This window comes from Melospiza melodia, chromosome 1 (assembly GCF_035770615.1).
Source record: "Melospiza melodia melodia isolate bMelMel2 chromosome 1, bMelMel2.pri, whole genome shotgun sequence".
NCBI classification, from domain to species: Eukaryota; Metazoa; Chordata; class Aves; order Passeriformes; family Passerellidae; genus Melospiza; species Melospiza melodia.
In genome coordinates, this window is record NC_086194.1 from 88,244,935 (window position 1) to 88,263,520 (window position 18,586).

General features: G+C 42.3%; 1 protein-coding gene across 8 annotated transcripts in view; it reads right to left on the reverse strand.

Moving 5' to 3' along the window:
* RREB1 (ras responsive element binding protein 1) overlaps positions 1-18,586 on the reverse strand; it is a 122,501-nt gene that overhangs the window by 45,581 nt on the left and 58,334 nt on the right. For all 8 annotated transcript variants that reach the window (XM_063161071.1, XM_063161089.1, XM_063161105.1 and 5 more), the window contains 2 exons: positions 14,283-14,372; positions 12,770-12,933 (listed from right to left, as the gene is read on the reverse strand). In XM_063161071.1, the coding sequence (XP_063017141.1) occupies positions 12,770-12,933; positions 14,283-14,372 (254 nt within the window). The remainder of the gene's footprint in view (positions 1-12,769; positions 12,934-14,282; positions 14,373-18,586) is intronic.

Below are 18,586 nucleotides of genomic sequence, written 5' to 3' on the forward strand. Positions count from 1 at the left end.
AACCCAGTGTATGTATAAACACCCTCCTCCTCCCTCACGTCTGTGGAAACGCGGTGGGGAGGCCAATGAATCCGGGCATTATCAGTCCAGAGAGATCATCTGACAGTATCAAGTTCGGGTTCTGGCTTCATATCCCACATATTATTAAAAGTTTCACCACTTTACCACTAGATGTACCCTATACTCTACTGTATTGCACATGATTATTCCTCATCTCCCTCGTGATTTCTAGGCAGTTTAGTACCAAAACCAAGTGGAAAATCCACTGATACATCTGATGCTTATCTGAAGACAAGGAGGCCACACATCCAATCATTCAAATCAAAGGCAAAGAATAAAAATCAGTGCTTTCCATTCTCCACCTTATTTACAATACAATTTGTTTTTCCCCTTACAACAAAAAGAATTACTCAAGTTCTCAAGCTGGTCTGGGAAGGACTGTGCTGGTCAGTACAATTCAGCTGATTCAATTGCTTTATATCTTTCACTGTTTTGTGTCTCAAGATCTTTCACTTACGCTGCTCCTCCCAAGTAACAGTAAACAAACTGTAAAGAATCATAAAACCCCTTTTCAATATTAAATAAAAAAAAAGTCTATCTTTCAGAACATGACCAAACATCTGTTTAGAAAAAAATAGCCTGCTTTGTTAAAGCTTTGACATAGTACCATGGTATCAGAACGAACCATGCAGGATGCATCCAAGACAGGTTGAAATTTGGACCACGATGGACCATGGCGCACTTCATGCTCCATGAAATGGAAAATGTCTCAAAGAAAGAGAAGACAGCCTTTAGGATTACACTCCTTTCAGTCACGTTATCTTTGTCACAGTATCTTTGTCACTGTTTTTGTTTCATTCTTCTTAAAAAAATGATACTTTAGCCCAAGTTGTCTGGAAATGTAGGAAAACACAGGGAACTTCTCTTCAAATCTCCTGCCATTTGATGCATACAGGAAGCAAATCCTAAACAAAGCGAAAGTGAAGCAGCAGTATTTTTAGGAACAAGCATTTAATACCCTGCTGCTAAGTCCCTCCTTAAGAGTCTCGTGAATATGACTGAAATCTAAGTCAAAAGTGCAGTAACATTATGCCCTTGGGTTAAAGAGTTTAATCAGTTGTTTGTTTGTTAAAACATGTAGAGAATCTGTATTGACAATGTATTTCCAGTGTTAATTACCAACATCACCCACTTAAGAGAGCAATCTACTCAGCCCTTGCCAGTTGTGATTACAGGAACCAAAAAGATGCAGGCAATTTTGCAAATCAGACATGATCTGTACTAGGACAAGTTTCTGTTTGTCTTCTCTTTTTGACTTAGTATTTGTATCCTCAAAAAAATCCAAAAATGGCCCAAAAAGCCCTCAGACACACACACATACTTCACAGCGAGTCACGAGACAAATACCAAAATCCCAATCACATGGGAAACTCCCTCTTACAACTGCAGAGCAATTTCAAAACAAACTCTGAGCACGCCCACATACTCTAGAGGTTACCTTAGAGCCCCAAATGCCACCTTTAATCTTATACCCAGACCCTGGGGAAATGACTTCTTTTTCCTATGGAAAATGGCCTCCGCTTGTGGCTACTCGCACTGGCAGACCGTGTGGTGCTAAATGAGAAATTTCCAAACTTTGCCAGATTTTTCTAAAACTAAAGCTGCCAGCAGCTAGGACCCTGCAAATCCTTACAGCCTCAAATGTCCCATGCTAATGCTGAACCCTAGCATGGGACAAACCAAAGGAAGCTGAGCAGTGGAGGCCTCTATGGCTACACTGGTAGGAAAGTCATTGCAGAGCCTGCAGGGAAAGGGTAGGGTGGGGCAAACAGGTCCCAGGAAGGATCAGATTGGGATGTCCTGACTCATTTCAGCCACATGTGTGCAAGCAGGCCCAGCAGCAGATGTCCCTGCTGGCACTCCCCACAGCAGCCAGGCAGTGCCATCCTGCCGGCATGGCAGCACACCTCATCATCCTCATGGAGTCTCCAGCTCTTGTCGCGCTGTGCACCAAGGCTAAGGTGGCCCTGGGAGCCTCTCCACACAGCAGCGTGTGGTGGCACGTGGGTGCAGCCACCCCCTCAGCATCCCCCAGGTGCCACACGGACGTGGCCTCAGCATCCTCCCCAGTCCACAGTGGCTGCTGCACCGCCTGGCTCCCGGTGCAGTGAGGTTCTCCTGGCAGAATGCATCGCTGGGATGACAGAAGTGCTGCCATTCAGACCCACCAAGGCTGGCTGGGTGTGCTGAAAAAGCCACCGGTGATTGAGTTCGAATGACAGATTTCGAATCTCTTTTCAGTGCTGCTGGGACAGTCTGCGAAGTTAGCCAGTGCCACACAGCTGCTAATACATGATACCTAAGGATATATGATACACACACATGCACACAGAGCATTCTATATTTTTATCCTAGAGAAAAAATTTGCTTTGCTGTGAATAAAGGCAAGTTGTAAGCATAGAGGAAAGATAATGATCTACACATCCACTGAGGGGGGGTACCACTTTTGAATAATTATTCTGTATTCACATTTAAGCAACTACTCGCTACACAGACTCAGCAAGTTCAAACAGGCTGAAATTGATACAACTGCATTCCCAGCTTGGCTCAAAGTTACTCCTATTCCCTAACAGTGATGTTGTCAGAACACCTCAAAGGAAAAAAAGGGAGACAAATATTTGCCTGATGATGCTGTGACAGGGAAGTGATTCAAACCATGCCTCCAAAGCAAAGCTTCCCAAAGGACTGCAGAAGAAAGCAGTTTGCATCAACCCTGGCATAAGGGAGGGCAAAAGAGGAGGAAATGCAGTGTGAGCTTCTCAGTACCTCTTCACCAAGCTGTCACACACAGTTTGCATTATGTTCAGAGCAGACCTAAATTAACAGTGCCAAACACTGCAAGGAGACTTCCAAGCTGTAAGAAACTTTTATATGGGCCAAGATCCTCCTTTATTAAAAAAGACCCTTCTCAGGCCACCATACTTCCTTAAGCTTGGAGAAAAAAGTGTATTATCAACAGTAAAATCAAGCAGAAGTAATATTTTTTAAATGTACAAAAAATCTGGCCTGGGCCATTCTGACTGTTTCCTTCAGTCTTTTTGGCGATCTGTGGTTTTCAGGCATGTCCTTTAGTTACCAGACTATATAACTTTATTCGGTTACTCCACTGCTGATTTTTCAGGAAACTTTATGTTTAAAGAAAACAAGTGTTATTAGGAGGTAAGGATAATTAAGGCCATTTTAAATTTTAGTAACAGGGGGAAGAAGGAGAGAGAGGGAAAGAGAAAATCAGAGAAAGCATATCACAACAGGGAAAAGATTTATCCTAAAGAGCAAATACAGTCAAAAAAGTCCTAGGTATGTCCTGCCTCCCGTCAAAAACCACACCCTTTTCTTAACCAAGCAAACATAAGCCTCAGCTACTTCCCAGAACCAGGCAAGCCCTCTTGCTGTTGGTTCCCTCTCACACTCCACTGTTGAGCAATCCTGATGGCACAGCACAGAGCAACTTGCTGCGTCACACAGCTCAAGGAGGAAAACACAGAGGGCCCCGGCACTGCTGGGGATGCTGTGCAGATGGAGCAGGGTATCTCTCCCCGACACACACGCACGAACGCACACACAACAGATACACGCATGCAAGGAAGCTGCACGAGATAAGGGAAGCACATCTTCCTTAAAAGCAGGTTCTCCACATTACCCCGCTATCAGCAGCCACCAAGTATCTCAAGGGGCAAGGAAGTAAAAGGTTATCACTGCACACACACAAACTGCAAATTCCCAGCGCTGAGGATGGCATCCTAGCAAAAGCGGTTTCACGTGCTCAGCCCATTTCCTCTCTTGTTCCTGAACATGTGGTCCTCCTTCCTTAGAGTGTTCCCTTGCTGAGGAGAGAAGCACAAGGAAGAAGTTTCACATCTTGTTACGTGTCTGTTTAGTCAAACTGGAAATAAAAGTCCCCACATGACTGCGCTACAGGAGTTTGAGAACTTTAGCCCTCAAGTGGAATTCATACAGTCCATGAACAACTGTCACCTTACTCTCCTCTCTGTCTGAAACTGTCAAAAAAGATAACACTGAAGTGTCTTGGTGTAAAAAATGAGCCACACAGAAGTTGGGCACCTTCTCTATTTCAAGATATCTTTCCACATGAGTCAGCACTGGAAAGCTGACTCAGAGGATTTACAAAAAAAATCACTTTGAGTGTTTAGCAAACTTCAACTAAGAGACCAGTCTGAAGAACTTGGCATATCTATAGATACTCTCAAGAAACAGAAAACAGTATTTGCATATTGTGTGCTATTTAGCAGTTGTATAATGGCACTACTACTTTAAAGACTGTGTCTTTGCCTAAGCTGTGTACATCATGCATTTGAGCATCAAGGCTCAACAACCCGAGTGAAAAGAGCTGGCTAAGTCCAAATGACAAGACAGACTCCCCTTGCTTTTTTAATTTATTTTTTTTAACAGCTACAGAAGCTTCCCCCAATGCTGTCAATGTACTGTCATGGAATAGCCTATTTTTAAAAGAGGGGAGGAAAGAAAAGGGAAAAAACTTGCTGACCCTGCGAGGGGGTATGTTCTGCTGTTTGCTGGTTCCAGCATGCTGAACAAGAACAGGTTGAGCAGGTTAGATACTGGGGGGAAAAAACGTAAAGCTGGAAGACCTACATTAAAGGTGGAATGACAGCAACCACAAATGCAGTTTGTGATAGACTTTTTCCTCATTCTCGTGGGTACTTTGCCCAGGAATCTTTTCAGGGGATAGGAGGACAGGGAATACGTGTTCATAAGAGAAGTGATGCAAGTATTTCTGATATGCATGCACAACAGGCTGAACAAAGATTACCTTAACATACAAACTCTCTCAGCATATTTTCTCACCACCAGCATTTTCTACAGAGAATCAGCCAACCGAAGTACAAGCTACAAGACAAATCACCAACCGAAAAGTGAACAAAGCAACACGTTATTTGTTAACCTTGAGAGCTAACATGTCCACAAGAATCACAAGTCAGGTTTATGGCAGAGGACTAAAAGCACCTCAACTCCTGACAAAGATCACCTGGATTTTCTAGTGCTTGCTAAGTTAAGGTTTGTATTTATTTTGTAGCTCTTCAAGGTGAGAAGGGGAGGAAACATCCCTGAGAATACTAGACCTTCAGAGGAGGTGATATTCCTGAAGGGGTACTTATGTGGAAAGATCAAGATCTTGCACTGCCATGTGCTCTGAGACTAGAGTCTAATCTGTCAAGTGGCTTGTGCTTATTTGAACTGTGACACGGGTAACAAAGCAGCACTAAGCCACGCTCAATACGCTCTGTTCTACAGGAGATTCACGTTACTGCCCCTGAGCAGGGCGGCATCACCCTGCCATGTCAGGCCACCTTCTCCTCAACACAAATCACACCAGAAACCTAAACTCATTAAGACTGTCCCCTTTTTTTGCCTTGCAGAAAACCAAAACAAAAGAACCCACAGCCTTACAGGGCACAAGATTAGACTTGTGCAGAGGCATACACAGAGAAAGACAACACACAGAGAAAATCTAGGACAGAAAAACACACTGAAGTCTCATGTTTGGGTACTGAGGAGCTCTGGAAATGCAAGAATAATGTTCCTCATTGTGTACACTTAGGTTCTCAAGAACAATGGAGCTAATTAAGGTCTGCATATAAATCTTAACTCTGCACTTCCTTGCTTCGCTTGATTCTAATCAGATCTCAGCATTTGTGTTTTTGTGTTAACTTCCTTTGCTGTTCTTTAATGATAACTGAAGGGGGATACTGTCCAAGCCTACAAGCAGCATGTAACACATCTGAAATCGTGGCATCTCCTTTCAGCTCTGAGGGCTCACAGAGATTCTGTGGCACAGGAGGTCATCCAGAGTCTTTTACTGCTGAAGATACTGGTGGAGGGGTTTTTTTGAGCACCCTGTTTGTGAGCCATGTTCATCAAATAGAAATTTATATATAGTCTTTCCAGAAGTAAATCTACTCCGTAAGAGTGAGACAGACTAAAGTTTCTTCCTGGAACAATTAAAAATATTGTAGACTTGTAATTCAAATCAAAGACACAGAGAAACAGACTCTTCTCTTAGTGCTGTATTGTTGTTGAAAAGGCTTTCTTTCTCTCTTTCTAATTCAACCTTCTTCAAAACATGGGGGTCCCAGCAGAGTACCAAACACATATTCTGCGTATTATCTGCTGACAGGAGAGGCCAAAAAGCTTCCTTCCACCTGTTTCTCCATCCTTATTTACAAAACATACTAGCAAAAAATGTAACAAACATTCTTAACTGCAAAAAAGCCAAAACAGCTATCCCATCTCACCTGCATCCCACAACTACAGTCATCAGTTACTAGAAGCAGAAGTTAGTCCTTTGTGTTCATTATCCCTGATGAAGAATTAGGGCACTTGCCTTTGCTGAAGCTTATCTTTCACTAGCATGCTGACAGTGAAAATAAATCATCCCCTCACATATAAGGAATGGATTTAAAAGCCTTGCTCTTAATATTTGTAGTACAGCCTTGTTCTTAATATTTAAGAGCACTGCTCACCAATTGCTACATTGAAATAAAAGCTCCTTAGGAGATGACCAAAGAGACATTTCTATTGTGCAAGACAATGAGAGACAGCCTTTTCATTTGTGTGAAGTGTCAATCATTTTCTGTCTGGTGAGCTCCTTGGCTATTTGTTTTTAGCTTCAATATCTTGTAGGTTCAGTTTTTCAAAGCTACACCAAATTTCCACTTGCAAACCACCAGAAAGCCAACCATGTTGTAATAAGGCAGTTCCTCTCCTCTTCTGGGAAAGAAAAAAAGGTCTTCATCACATTTGGCTACGTTCTGCCTCCAAAATTTCCATCCTAAGCAAATGCCAGCCTGCACGTGCTGGACTACAGAGATCCTATTTGTACTTGGAGGCTGGGCATTGTTACTGTGCTGCACCCCACAAAGCACACACAAGGTACTGGAAGCGGGCCAATGCCATAAATAACATGGGAGCGATTCACAGGTGGAATGCAGAGAGAGGATGGATTCAGCCAGATCTTGAGGACACTCTGACTATTGGACATTTGCAGAGTCACAGATGGCCTGTGTGCATGCCTGCCCATGACACACAGACTCTTGTTAAAGGCAGCAGGGAAACCTTTGAAGTGCATGCATCCCAATCCCTATGCCTTCATCAGGATCCAACACTCATTTTCTGAGCAGTGCATTACAATCTTCCAGACTTGCACGCTCGTCATGTGCCAGCAAAAATGGCTGGTTAAAATGTCAAAATTCACAGATTACCCTCCAGCATGTGCATTTTCTGTCTTTCTCAAGAAACTCAGTCAGCAACACACAGGTGCACATACAAAGTGTTGTTTCAGAAAGACTTGAACATCAGAACATTACCATACCTTGATTAAAAAGACAGCTGTTTATCTCTCTACAGCGTATTAAAATCAGAAGTTTGGGAAAACTATCTAGTACTGAAAGTAAGACTGAGAAATGAAAGTGACTTCTTAATTAAAAGAAGAAATACCTTCTTTGATAGGACCCTTTGTAAGAATGCTTCAAAGCATAGCTTCTGCGATCCAGATCTTCCAATCTGAGTTTCAAAGACTTCTGCATGTGGTTGTTGCATGTGGTGTTTCACATGTGCCAAAAAAAAAAAAAATCCCCAAACTATGAGACCTGTTCCTGAGAGATGGTAGATAAACAGTCCACAAGTACCCAAGCAGGATGTAAATAAAAAGTCATACTAAATATTTTTGTCACATATGGGCAAGGAATGGAAGAAGAGAAAGAAGGTAGATACTTTCTACATTTCAGTTTCAAATGAAACACTTCAGTTAGTTTGCATTACTGGACTTATATGGACAGTCTGGAGAAAACCAGCCATGGACAATGCTCCTTCATTTACCAAACTGGGGAAGCTGTGGCTGAAACACATGTGTTATCCCTTTACTCTTGTCAGACTTGCCACAGAGCCTTTAATAGCTTCCCACTGGAAACTGGCAGGAAGGTCATTTCTCCCCTCCCTTTTGGCATTTATACCCCATTAACATTTTCTACTTGCATGGAGAGCATGTCTTTGGCAGGGAGGAAAATGTGACTTTAAAGTGATAGGCACAGACTATCCTTAGTCACAGAAATGGAAAAGGAACTGCTGGCAAAGGATCCTACCCCCAAAGGAAACACTTTTGGAGCAAAGTGGAGGCATCGCCCTTCCCACTGAAGGCTGATGCACATTCTATTTGAAAGCAACACAGTAAGTCAAGGAAAATTTTTTTCCCTACTTCAAGGTCCTTTCCTTATGCTCACAAACCACCACTACAACCACAGCAGCAGCCTAACTCCTCTGTGCATTTTGGGGAGAAGCAGTGGTAGAGATGGAGTCTAGACCCAAAAGGGCTCCTTGGAGTTGGCATTATTCACAGGTAATTCCCTAGGGAGTTACTATGACAGTACAGATGGAAAACCTTTGGAAACTCTTTAGTAGTTGCAATCTTTTGAGTGGAGACTGCACACTGGAAATCCCCAGTTCTTCTACAGCTACAGAAACTCTTTATACACCCCTTCCCCTCCATATAGTCTATGTTCCTGATGGAGATATGAGTATTCAACTTTAACTCACTGTGACTGAGAGAAAGCCACAGGGTCTGTATCTCCAGCAAAGAAGGATGAGGATAAGGCATATCCTAAATTGTAGATTTTCTTATGTACTGATCATTACAGTGCCAGTTACAGGAATGATGAACTCAAAACTACCATGATCTAACTCTTTCCTCCAGATTCTTAAAAAAGCCCCAAGAAAATAATGCTCCCAAATCTCTAATCAGCTCCTGATTCTCCGAGGCTTGCTATTTCCAAGAAGACTTGCTCTTTTCAATACTGGTCAAAAACAAAAGTCTAAAAAACTCAGCATCATCTCCAAATCTTCTTCTCCAGAGCAATTCCTGATGCTGATACCAGGCACTAACAATCTTCCAGCTGTTGTATCAGATGGCACCAACCCTCCACAAACAGTAGGAGCAGCACTGATATGGCAGCAGACAGTCTGACACCACTTGCAGTTTTTTGTTCGGGACATTGAGCATTCTTCAGAGACCTTTGCTCTCTCCAAATGTGACTGTCCCCATAGAAGGCTCAGGACACTCCTGAACAGCCTGGCAGCCAGTAAGAGTGTTTTCTGAGATATCCTGGGCTCAAGGTTCCCTGTTGAAAATCCTGGCCAAGAGTCACACTGGTCAGAAAGGAAAGCAGGTTTTAACCTCTCTTTCTTATTAGTATTGCACAAGAGAACCTTCCCACTCCACCCCAGTCTGCTGTGCCCATTCAACTTAACTTGTTGACGAGGAGCCAAAGAGCACAACAAAAAGAAATTGGACTTCATATGAGAGGCTATGACTCATTTACAAATGAAGTGTTGCACGTATTGTGGGAGTCAGGAAAGCCAGCATCGATTTCACAAGTGAAGAGTACATGCAACACCCCAGCACAGCTAGAGTAACTCAAGGAAGAGATGTGCAGGAAACAGCATTCTCACTCACACTACAAAAAGTTCACCTGTTGCACAGTAGTTTTACTGTAATGCAAAGGAGCATCAAGTAAGAGCTCTGGAGTTTTTTTTCTCCCTTGGTAAAGTGAAGGTGGTGAAAAAATACTTTTGATGGAGATGGTCAACACTTGAGAGTATAACAGCATAGGTAATCATTTTCTAACCCAAAAAAGCAACCAAAACTTGTCTCCTTCCCTCCTCTAGTCAGCTGAATGCCTAATGATGTGGCTGCTTTGAGGCTGAAAGATCAGAAATTTCATTCTGTGATGGAACAGCAGTAAGTACTCCCATGGCACAGTATTTCCCTGGACAAAACCATTCAATTGAACTTTTTCCCCTAAAAGGCCCTTTAAAACTCTGGATTTTAAAATAGTATGGGCAACTAAATAAGAGCCAGCACATGGCAGGGGGAAAAAGAAAAGAGGATGGACATGGCATAAGCCTACACATTTTTCCCACCATTCAGATACCAATGGACCAACTTCTCCCTTGCTCATCTCCTATGAACCAAGCATATGTGGTGTAAGTGCAGTAAATCCTGGGAAACTCCTGCAGGATCTTCACAAGTTACACTAATTCTTTACCAGCACATCACAAGTTTCTGCTGGACCTGTAACTCCTCTCTCACCCCATGCTGTGCAATGATCCAGGGATAACACCCTGCTGGCTACCAGGGGCACATGAGAAATTTTTTTCTTGTTTTTTTTGCTGGTTTGGACATATACATCTGTCACTACTTAGATGCTGTAGCACAAAAATAGAGAACAATAAAAGAGGAGAAAGATGGACTTGTAGTATCATCTAGCTGGTACAGAAGAACAGACATGGCACCACCACAGAGGTGGCCTGCAGGAGTTACACATGAGGCAGGACCTGGCAAACAGGTCCTTGCTCTGGAATCCTGAGGCAGAAGCAGTTTTGAATGAGATGTGAGACAGATTCAGCCACAGCACTGACAGTCCACTGGACATGATGCTACAGCTAAGTTTGAGATGCCTGAAAAAGAAATTTACTTCACACCATCTTGGACCAGAAATACCTGTTTCAGAAGGAGGTACTGGTGGGCAAAATGAACGTCTTCCTTGTGAGTATGTCATAGCATCAGATAAAAAATTTGATTTCACTTTGCATTTATCCTCATCAGCCTACTTGCACATTCATGCCTTCCTTCAGCAACAAGATCCAGTATTAGTCAGTTATAGCAACAAGAAAAGGTTATTCACTGAAAAAGACCAGAAGGCACAGTCTGCCAACCACAACTCTCCTGTAGCAGAACCAGCATGTTTCAGTTGCTCAGGATTTTGCTTGTCATGAGTCTGGGGTCACTCATTGCAGAGATACCAAGCTCGGGAACAGCCTTCTGCTGCTGCAGGGCAGCCCTGCACAAGAAGGAGCCTAACAGAACCAACAGGCACCCATCAGACAAAAAGACTTTTCATATCAAGATTTTCCTTTCATGAACTTAGGCCCTTCTAAGTGGGGTCAGTAAATACAACACGCCATGCTGGTAACTTCAGGCATCATCTTGTTAAGAGAAAAAATTAAAACCAAACTATTTTCTCATCAGGAGGTACTGATTTCTACTTCTTTTGGGCAAGTCACTGAGTCTGGCAATTCTGGCTATAAATTTGCTACAAAAGCATGCTAAGAATTTCTATATGGGGAAACCTGTACAAGGAAAAGTGACTACATCAATCTCTTATAGGCCTGGAGTCAAGTTTCAGGTGAAGCCTCCCTTTCCTGCTTCTAGAAGAGCCTAAGAGATGCCTAGTGAGCAAAAACTCAAATAAACCACACAAGCAGTCCTTCAGCAAGCCACCCAGACACAAATGACTGACCATCCCAGAGTTCCACCACTGGAAGTCACTCTTGGATACTGACAGTGGCATCAGTTGCAACTCCGCATGGCCCTGCCTTCCCCACGTCATGCAGAGTAATGACCCGACCTGGCAAACATGGCTCACAACACCTCTGGTCAGATGAGTCAGATGTGTGATTTATTCAGTGCCCAAGGCCAGTATCTCTTTGTGTTCTCCCCTTCTCATTTTTTATCTATCTTGCTAACTCTCCCCAGTTCCAATCAACTCGAAGTTAAATAAATATGGAATCACAAAACTGCATTCCCTCTCTTTTCACCCAAGTGTTAACAGGAGTAAAACTATACAGAAAAGGTAATGCTGCAAGTAGGTATTGCTCCCATTGTGCAGGACTATGTTATCTTTCCTACTGTCATCAAAATCACCTTTTCATTCTACCTATAACACACTGCTTGGAAAATAATTAGTAATAACCAGGAAAACAAGACTTCCTTTCCACACAGAAACAGTCTGTAACCATCACTCCTGCCCTTTTGCTTGTAAGCAATATTCTTTTCCCCTGCTTGCCTTACTGTTTCTTTGTAGGTTGTAAACTCTTTGAAATGGAGACTAAAGCCATGTGGGAATCCATGAAGTCCTAATCAGTTCTGAGATGTTCCACCCATGCAAATAAATGAATACTGAATCATGGGATGAGGGAGGGGAAGGAAAATCCCTGTGCTTTAACATTTTGTTTCCCCAGTTGACAAGTGTACATATTGCTACATCCCTACAAAGGAAACTACATTTGGAAATTTGGACTGCAGAGAATTTGCCAGATCTATAGTGCAATAAGTAGTATGTAGTGCAAACAAATATTGATGTATGTATTTAGAAACAAGATAAAAACACCAAAGAGGCATCTTCCTGGTGGCACTTGGATACTTAGGTACATAACACCAACAAAACCCCAGATGTTCCAATGCAACCACTTGAATCCATGACTCTGAGGCTATGGAATTCGAAATTACTATATAGCTTGGCTATATATTTTTATCCCCTGAGAAAAATCCATTTGTCATACTATCCATTTGTCATATTACTACTATTACTAAAAAAAAAAAAAAAAAAGCTATAACAACTCTTGATAATACTTAAAGAAAGCTAGAACATCTTTATCAAGTCTTATTTCCTCCCACTACTCAATTCTGATTTCCTCCCACTACTTAAGCATCCTAGTAGCTGTAGTGTGTGTTATACCACATTTGTAGGTCACAGATACTCCACATTTCCTGCCCAAGTGTCTTTGGTCTTTGCTAAGGACACTTTGCCCAAGTGTCTTTGCTAGTGGCTGCAAGGAAACAAAAGAGCCCCCTATGCTGTAATCCTTTCCAAACTCCTGGGACGCGGTCAGCACTCACCTGTGCATGTTTCCATTGGTGGTGAAGGACTGTCCACATACTGAACATTTATAAGGCCTTTCACCTGAGTGCACCAGCATGTGGCGATCAAGGGAGCTCGCTGAGCTCAGAGACTTTCCACAGATGCTGCAGGAATGGTCTGTCCCTCCAGTGTCAGTGTTATGCTGGAGAAAGCAATGATTTTTTTTTTCATTGAATGCCCCTTCTGAAGTGCCAGTAAAATATCAGCAAGAACATCTTAAATTAAGCAGCTCTAAAGAGCTACTTGGCACAGCACCTTAAACGAGGGTGTGCCCTGTAGATACCTCTCCTCCCCAGCCCTCCTCCCTCAACTACAGCCCCCCCTCCTCCCCCCTCATCTTTAACCCCTTAATGCACCAGCACAAGTAGCTCTTCCATACAGCCTGCAATGCAGCATTTCTGCTGGGTCTGCAGCAAAAGAAGATACAGAGGGACTCAGCAACAACCCATCAGACAAATGGAACCTTGGGATACTTTAAGCTGTGCAGCGGTTTGGGGCTGTATGAGTGGTAAGGAAAGAGGATGGAATTATGAACTTCACAGCAGAAGATAGACACTTAAAAACAAATTGTCTTTAAAGATATTAATTTTTAACTTACTGCATAGCAAGACAACAAAACTAAACTGCTTCTGAGTGTACATGCAGACTTCTATGGCCATGAGAATGCATTACAAGGTCAAGTAATGGCCATAGCTACAGTGCTGTATGTACCACTCTTTCTCACTTGCATTCAGAGACTTGAAGATTTCTTCACATACAAAAAAAATCCCCAAAAAACACCAGGAGAGTAAGAAAAAAAAAATTAAGTAACAGCTGCAGTACAGGAGGAAAAACTGAAGTAATAAGTATCTAGTGAAGCCAGTCATCAACCACACCTTAGCATCCAAAGCAGAACCTTCTGCTAGAGAAAAGGGCAAACCTCCTTATTAAGTATGCATATATTTCAGGAGGAGCAAGAACAGGCCTGTAGATGACAAAAAAGTGCACTATCCAGCAAAAAAAAAAAAAAAAGAAAAAAAAAGCCTCTCAAAACTGCTGTATCCTGTGAAAGACTGAGAGTCTCTTCTACACTGAGTTGATTTAAAAATTATGTCTTCCTGCTTCTTAATTTGCATGACCAGTAAAAAGATCTGTACTCCAACAGGATAATAAAACAGGACTTAGGCCTCATGATGAAAGTGGTTTTCCGGATCCTTAGGATACCTTAAGCAATGCAGAACAGGACACACATCCTTGTTTGAGCCACTGGGGGAAGGGGGGGTGGAATGCCAGGCAAGGAAGGGAGGAATATTATCTATTATCCACCTCAGGGTTAGGTTTGTGAGGTGTGCTTTTTGAAGAAAATGCAAGAGAAGGCTAAAATAAAAGCGAAACAATGGAAGCATTTCATTGGCTTGCACATGGAACTGTTTGACATCACTGCAAAATGCAACCTGGCAAACGAAACACTCTTAATAAAAGTAAGAAACCAAGAGCTGGTACTCTGCATACCTGACGAATGTGCATAGTTAGCTGGTGCTGTGTAGTGCAAATCTTTTCACACAGGGGACAAGTATAGGAAGACTTCTCTTCTTTTGTTTCCTGTGGACAAAAGAGAACAAAACAATCAGAAGGGATATAAATGTAAAAGGACTAGAAACCTGTCAGTGATGAGGATGGAAAAACATAATCCATCCCAAGTACAAAAGGCCACTGCTAAAAGAATAACTGGCATTTATACACTTATCAAGTGATAGATCCCTCAAGCAAGTTTCAGAAACTTCTGAATTTATAAACAGGGGCCATTTCAACTATCACAGAAGTACAGCAGCTGTTTTAACAGCACACAGATACTCAGCAGTAGTAATTTAGGACAGGAAGTGAAGGCAATTGCAAGGAGCTCGAACTGCCAGGAGGAATTTAGCTGACCAGAAAATAATTCCTGGAACATCATCAGAATACATGGGCAAACATCATTATTTTTCCCGAAGATTTTTAATAGCACAAGTTGTCAGAACTTCAGATTTTCCACCTCATCTTGATGGCAAAGCACTATCTTGGTGCCCTTTTGTAGGGGCTGCATGCTCTCCATGGCTGACTCAGAAGGAAGAGTGGCATTTACTGAATCATCAGCACCATTTCCTTCAGCATCCTGTGTTTCTGCTGGAAGCATCCCATCCAGGCACACCAGCCAGGCCCCACCCTTCTGAAGCTCGCAAGATCTGATGAGATCATAGCAAGAAAGAGGTGACAATGCAGGAGTGTACGTGACTCCAAAAAAACCCATTATGAACCCCATCATTCTCTGCCCAGGTGAGAATCAGGAGTTGATGGTCAAACCACAGTACAAACAATGAAGCCGACCCGGAGAGCTAAACCTGATTTAAGTATGCCCTTGAGACACAGAGCAAAGCCACCACTCTTCCAGCCAAGGATGAAATGACACTCTTGCAGGAACCAAAGCTGTTTGCCTCAATTTGTCCTCAAGGATGGCTGCTGGATGAAGTAAAGGGCATTTTCACAACCTCACCAGAAGCCAGGCATGGCTTATGCACCAACGCCCGTATATTAAAAGGAAGATGATTTGGCACTCAAAATTAAACCTCAGTTTTCAATTAGAATGATGCACACCTCTAGTGACAAGACAGTACAAAAACCATCTCTGCATGACCAGTGGGAAAGCATAATTTTTATGCCAAGTGACATTTTCTACTCAAGTTCTTTGCGGTTGTGTTAAGTATCATTAGTAAAAGCTTGAAGACAAGCAAAAAGCAGAACCCATTCTCAGCCCTTCTTTAGCTGCAAGCTGATGGGTATGAGTGTGTCTATGCATTTCCTCTCTCCACACAATTCTCTTTCCCCAGTGATATTCCAAAGTCATCAACTCAGAAGCAACCATTTCCAGGCTGTCAGACACAAGCACTCACAAAGAACATTGTGAATGACTAACCCAAGTCTCTGTGACAAATGCACTGGCACATTAGGATGGTGAGATGCTGACACAGAGTTAGAGAAAGTTCTTTTTGATGTCTCATTAAAAGCAATATTCCCTCCTGCACGATTTGGGGAACGATTCTAGAGAGTACCCATATTATGTTTTGTTTTCAAAAACAGGGCCATAATAATTTTGCAATAACTTCTGTGACCTGTGGACATGGATGAAGAGCTGTGACCATTTGTTCTGAAGAAAACAAGTCTTGAGACTTTGTTTCTAAAATGAAAGGATTAGGTTCTCCCACTCCTCCCCATTCTTTTGCTTGTACATGTTTTTCCAGCTACATTTCAGCCTCTACATCCCAAAGGTAATCACTGTAGGCCACACATACAGGCCAAGGTCTAATGTACTAGCGCTTACAAAACATTAGAAAGAAAGCAAGAAAGGCTGACATTATGAAGTCTGAACACTCAAAATTAAAATGCATTATCTCAGTGCCCCTCCCCCAAGTTTTTATATACAAACGTGTCATTCACAAACATTCATTCCATCCTACTAATACAACTTTAATTTTACTACATGCAACCCGACTGTGGAGTAATGTTCAGTTCCAATTATACTGCACCCTGTTAAAAGCTGGCTCAAGACAGGGCACAAACACACTGTGCCTTGAGGAAAATCCCTGCATACGTGCTGACAGTTTAGATGATGTTTAATCCCCAGGCTATTTCTGAAAAATTATCAACCCACTACTGTTTTTTTGTCCCCCTCCTCTTTAGGCGAGTGCTGTAGTTCTACATGATGCACTTGATGATTTCAAAGCCCGCTTTCCAGGCTGCCTTCTCTTCAAAGCAGCAAATTAACAGAAGATAGAGTAATTACTAGTTCACCTTGAAGCAAAGATCAGAAACACACTATAGCTCAGCCAGAGCTGATTAGTATTGAATCTGGGGTTTATTATTAACTAGAATCCAAACTTTCTCCAGTGGTCAGACAGGCTACAAGCTGCATACCGTAACACAGCTCAAGCAAATCCGTTGACTAACCCAATCCAGACCAAAAAACATTAGCATCCCTACTGTAAGAGTACCCCCATTCACCAATTTAAAACACAGCATTCAGCTACCCCACCAGAGCCAAGTTGGTGAAAACACAGTTCTTGAACTGAAAGATAAAATTAGCAGCTCATTTGTCAGCTACTCTCCCTTTAGTAAGTCAATCTGGCACAACTGCTCTGCATTCGACTGATGGCAAATGCTTTTGGAGCTGTGCTTTAAGTCTGTCTGTTTTTCTCCAGCCCAAAAAACACCTCTGTCACATTTTTTATTTTCAAGAGCAAAGCAAATGAGAAGTTAAAATATATGCAGGTTGATGTGAGAACATGCTTTTTAGACTATGGGTAGACGGCAGCCAAGATAAAGTCAGCATTATAAAGAGAACCATAGACTTTGGGACAAAGGTTCAGGGCAAAATGTTTCACTGCCAACTCGTGGGAAACAGCGGTCAGATCCAGAAAACCAGCTGTTATTATCCTTGAAATTATAATAAGGGGCATATTCTGACCAGAATCTGAGGTCCCTGCATTGCTACACACTAAAACAATTCAGTGCTTTCATTCTGCTAGCTGAAAGTGGAAATTTGCTGTATTAGAGCCTGCTAACAAGATTGATACCCACTTAGTATTTCACATCTCACTTCTATTTTCTCAGTAATGTAGCCATTTGCCCCTCTGGCTTTAACAATCTTTCAGCCTAAAGCCAAATAGGCAATTTACTATGTTTTCAATGTATTTGTTTATTTTTATGCTGTAAGAATCCCTCTTAATCCTGTCACATTTACTCTAGAGCTTCCTTTGATTCGATGCCCACCGAAATACCAGGTGGAATAAAGGTCACCAACACTAATAAACTTCCCTGAAGCCAGACCACATGGTGTACCAGTGGACAGCTGTGTATCAGCACTGCCCTGAGACTGGTCTGGACTCCAGTGCCTCACTTCACATGATGAAATCAAGGAACCAGAGCAGCCCCTAAGTGAGAACATTGTAAATACACCTCAGAGCCAGGTGCTAATCAATAGAATCCCACAAACACAGCTGTCTGTATACTGCCCATTCCTCATTTACGGATGTGCATTTACAGCTAATGGCTTTTAACTCCTTTCATGCTAAAAAATCCAAGACAAGTCATAAGTCTGTCAACTGGGCAGCTACTCAGCAAGCTATTAATAAACTACTATAGGAACATCACATGAGTCACGCCTCTCAACCTTTCTGGTCCCTGTTACATCTTGATTCATTTACAAAGTCTGTGTGCTTCACCTCAAGCTCTAAAGTCAAATGACCACAGGGATTTGGGTTTTTTTTTGATATTCTACAGCACCTTCTTTGGTGGAGCTTGGCTCAGCAGGAGAAAAACATGGATATAAATAACTACAGCTTAACTGATACGACTCTCCTTTCACTTGTTTAGATCAATATTGCTACCACCTGGTGCCATCAACGGGTAAATGGAAAAAAACTGATAAAAGCTACATATATTTACTCTGTAAAATTCATACAAGGCATTCTGCACTAGCTCTTCAGGCTTTTATTAACAAGGAAGTTAAGGGGACCTTACACTACACATATGAACTGAGCATCCTGATGAATATTTTGTTCCAGAACCATCTTTAACCATAAATTACTTGAACCTTCCACGGGGCAGCTGCACGCCTCATGAGATTATGTGAATGCAAGAGCCTGGAGAAAAGATGCAGCAGGACAAAATGGCAATTCTTAGGTGACTTTGTTGCTGCTAAGGGCATCTGCTAGACCAGCTCAACATTGCATGGCACTGGAGCTCATGCTCAAATATTTTTTATTTGTCAGTCCAAGCATGTG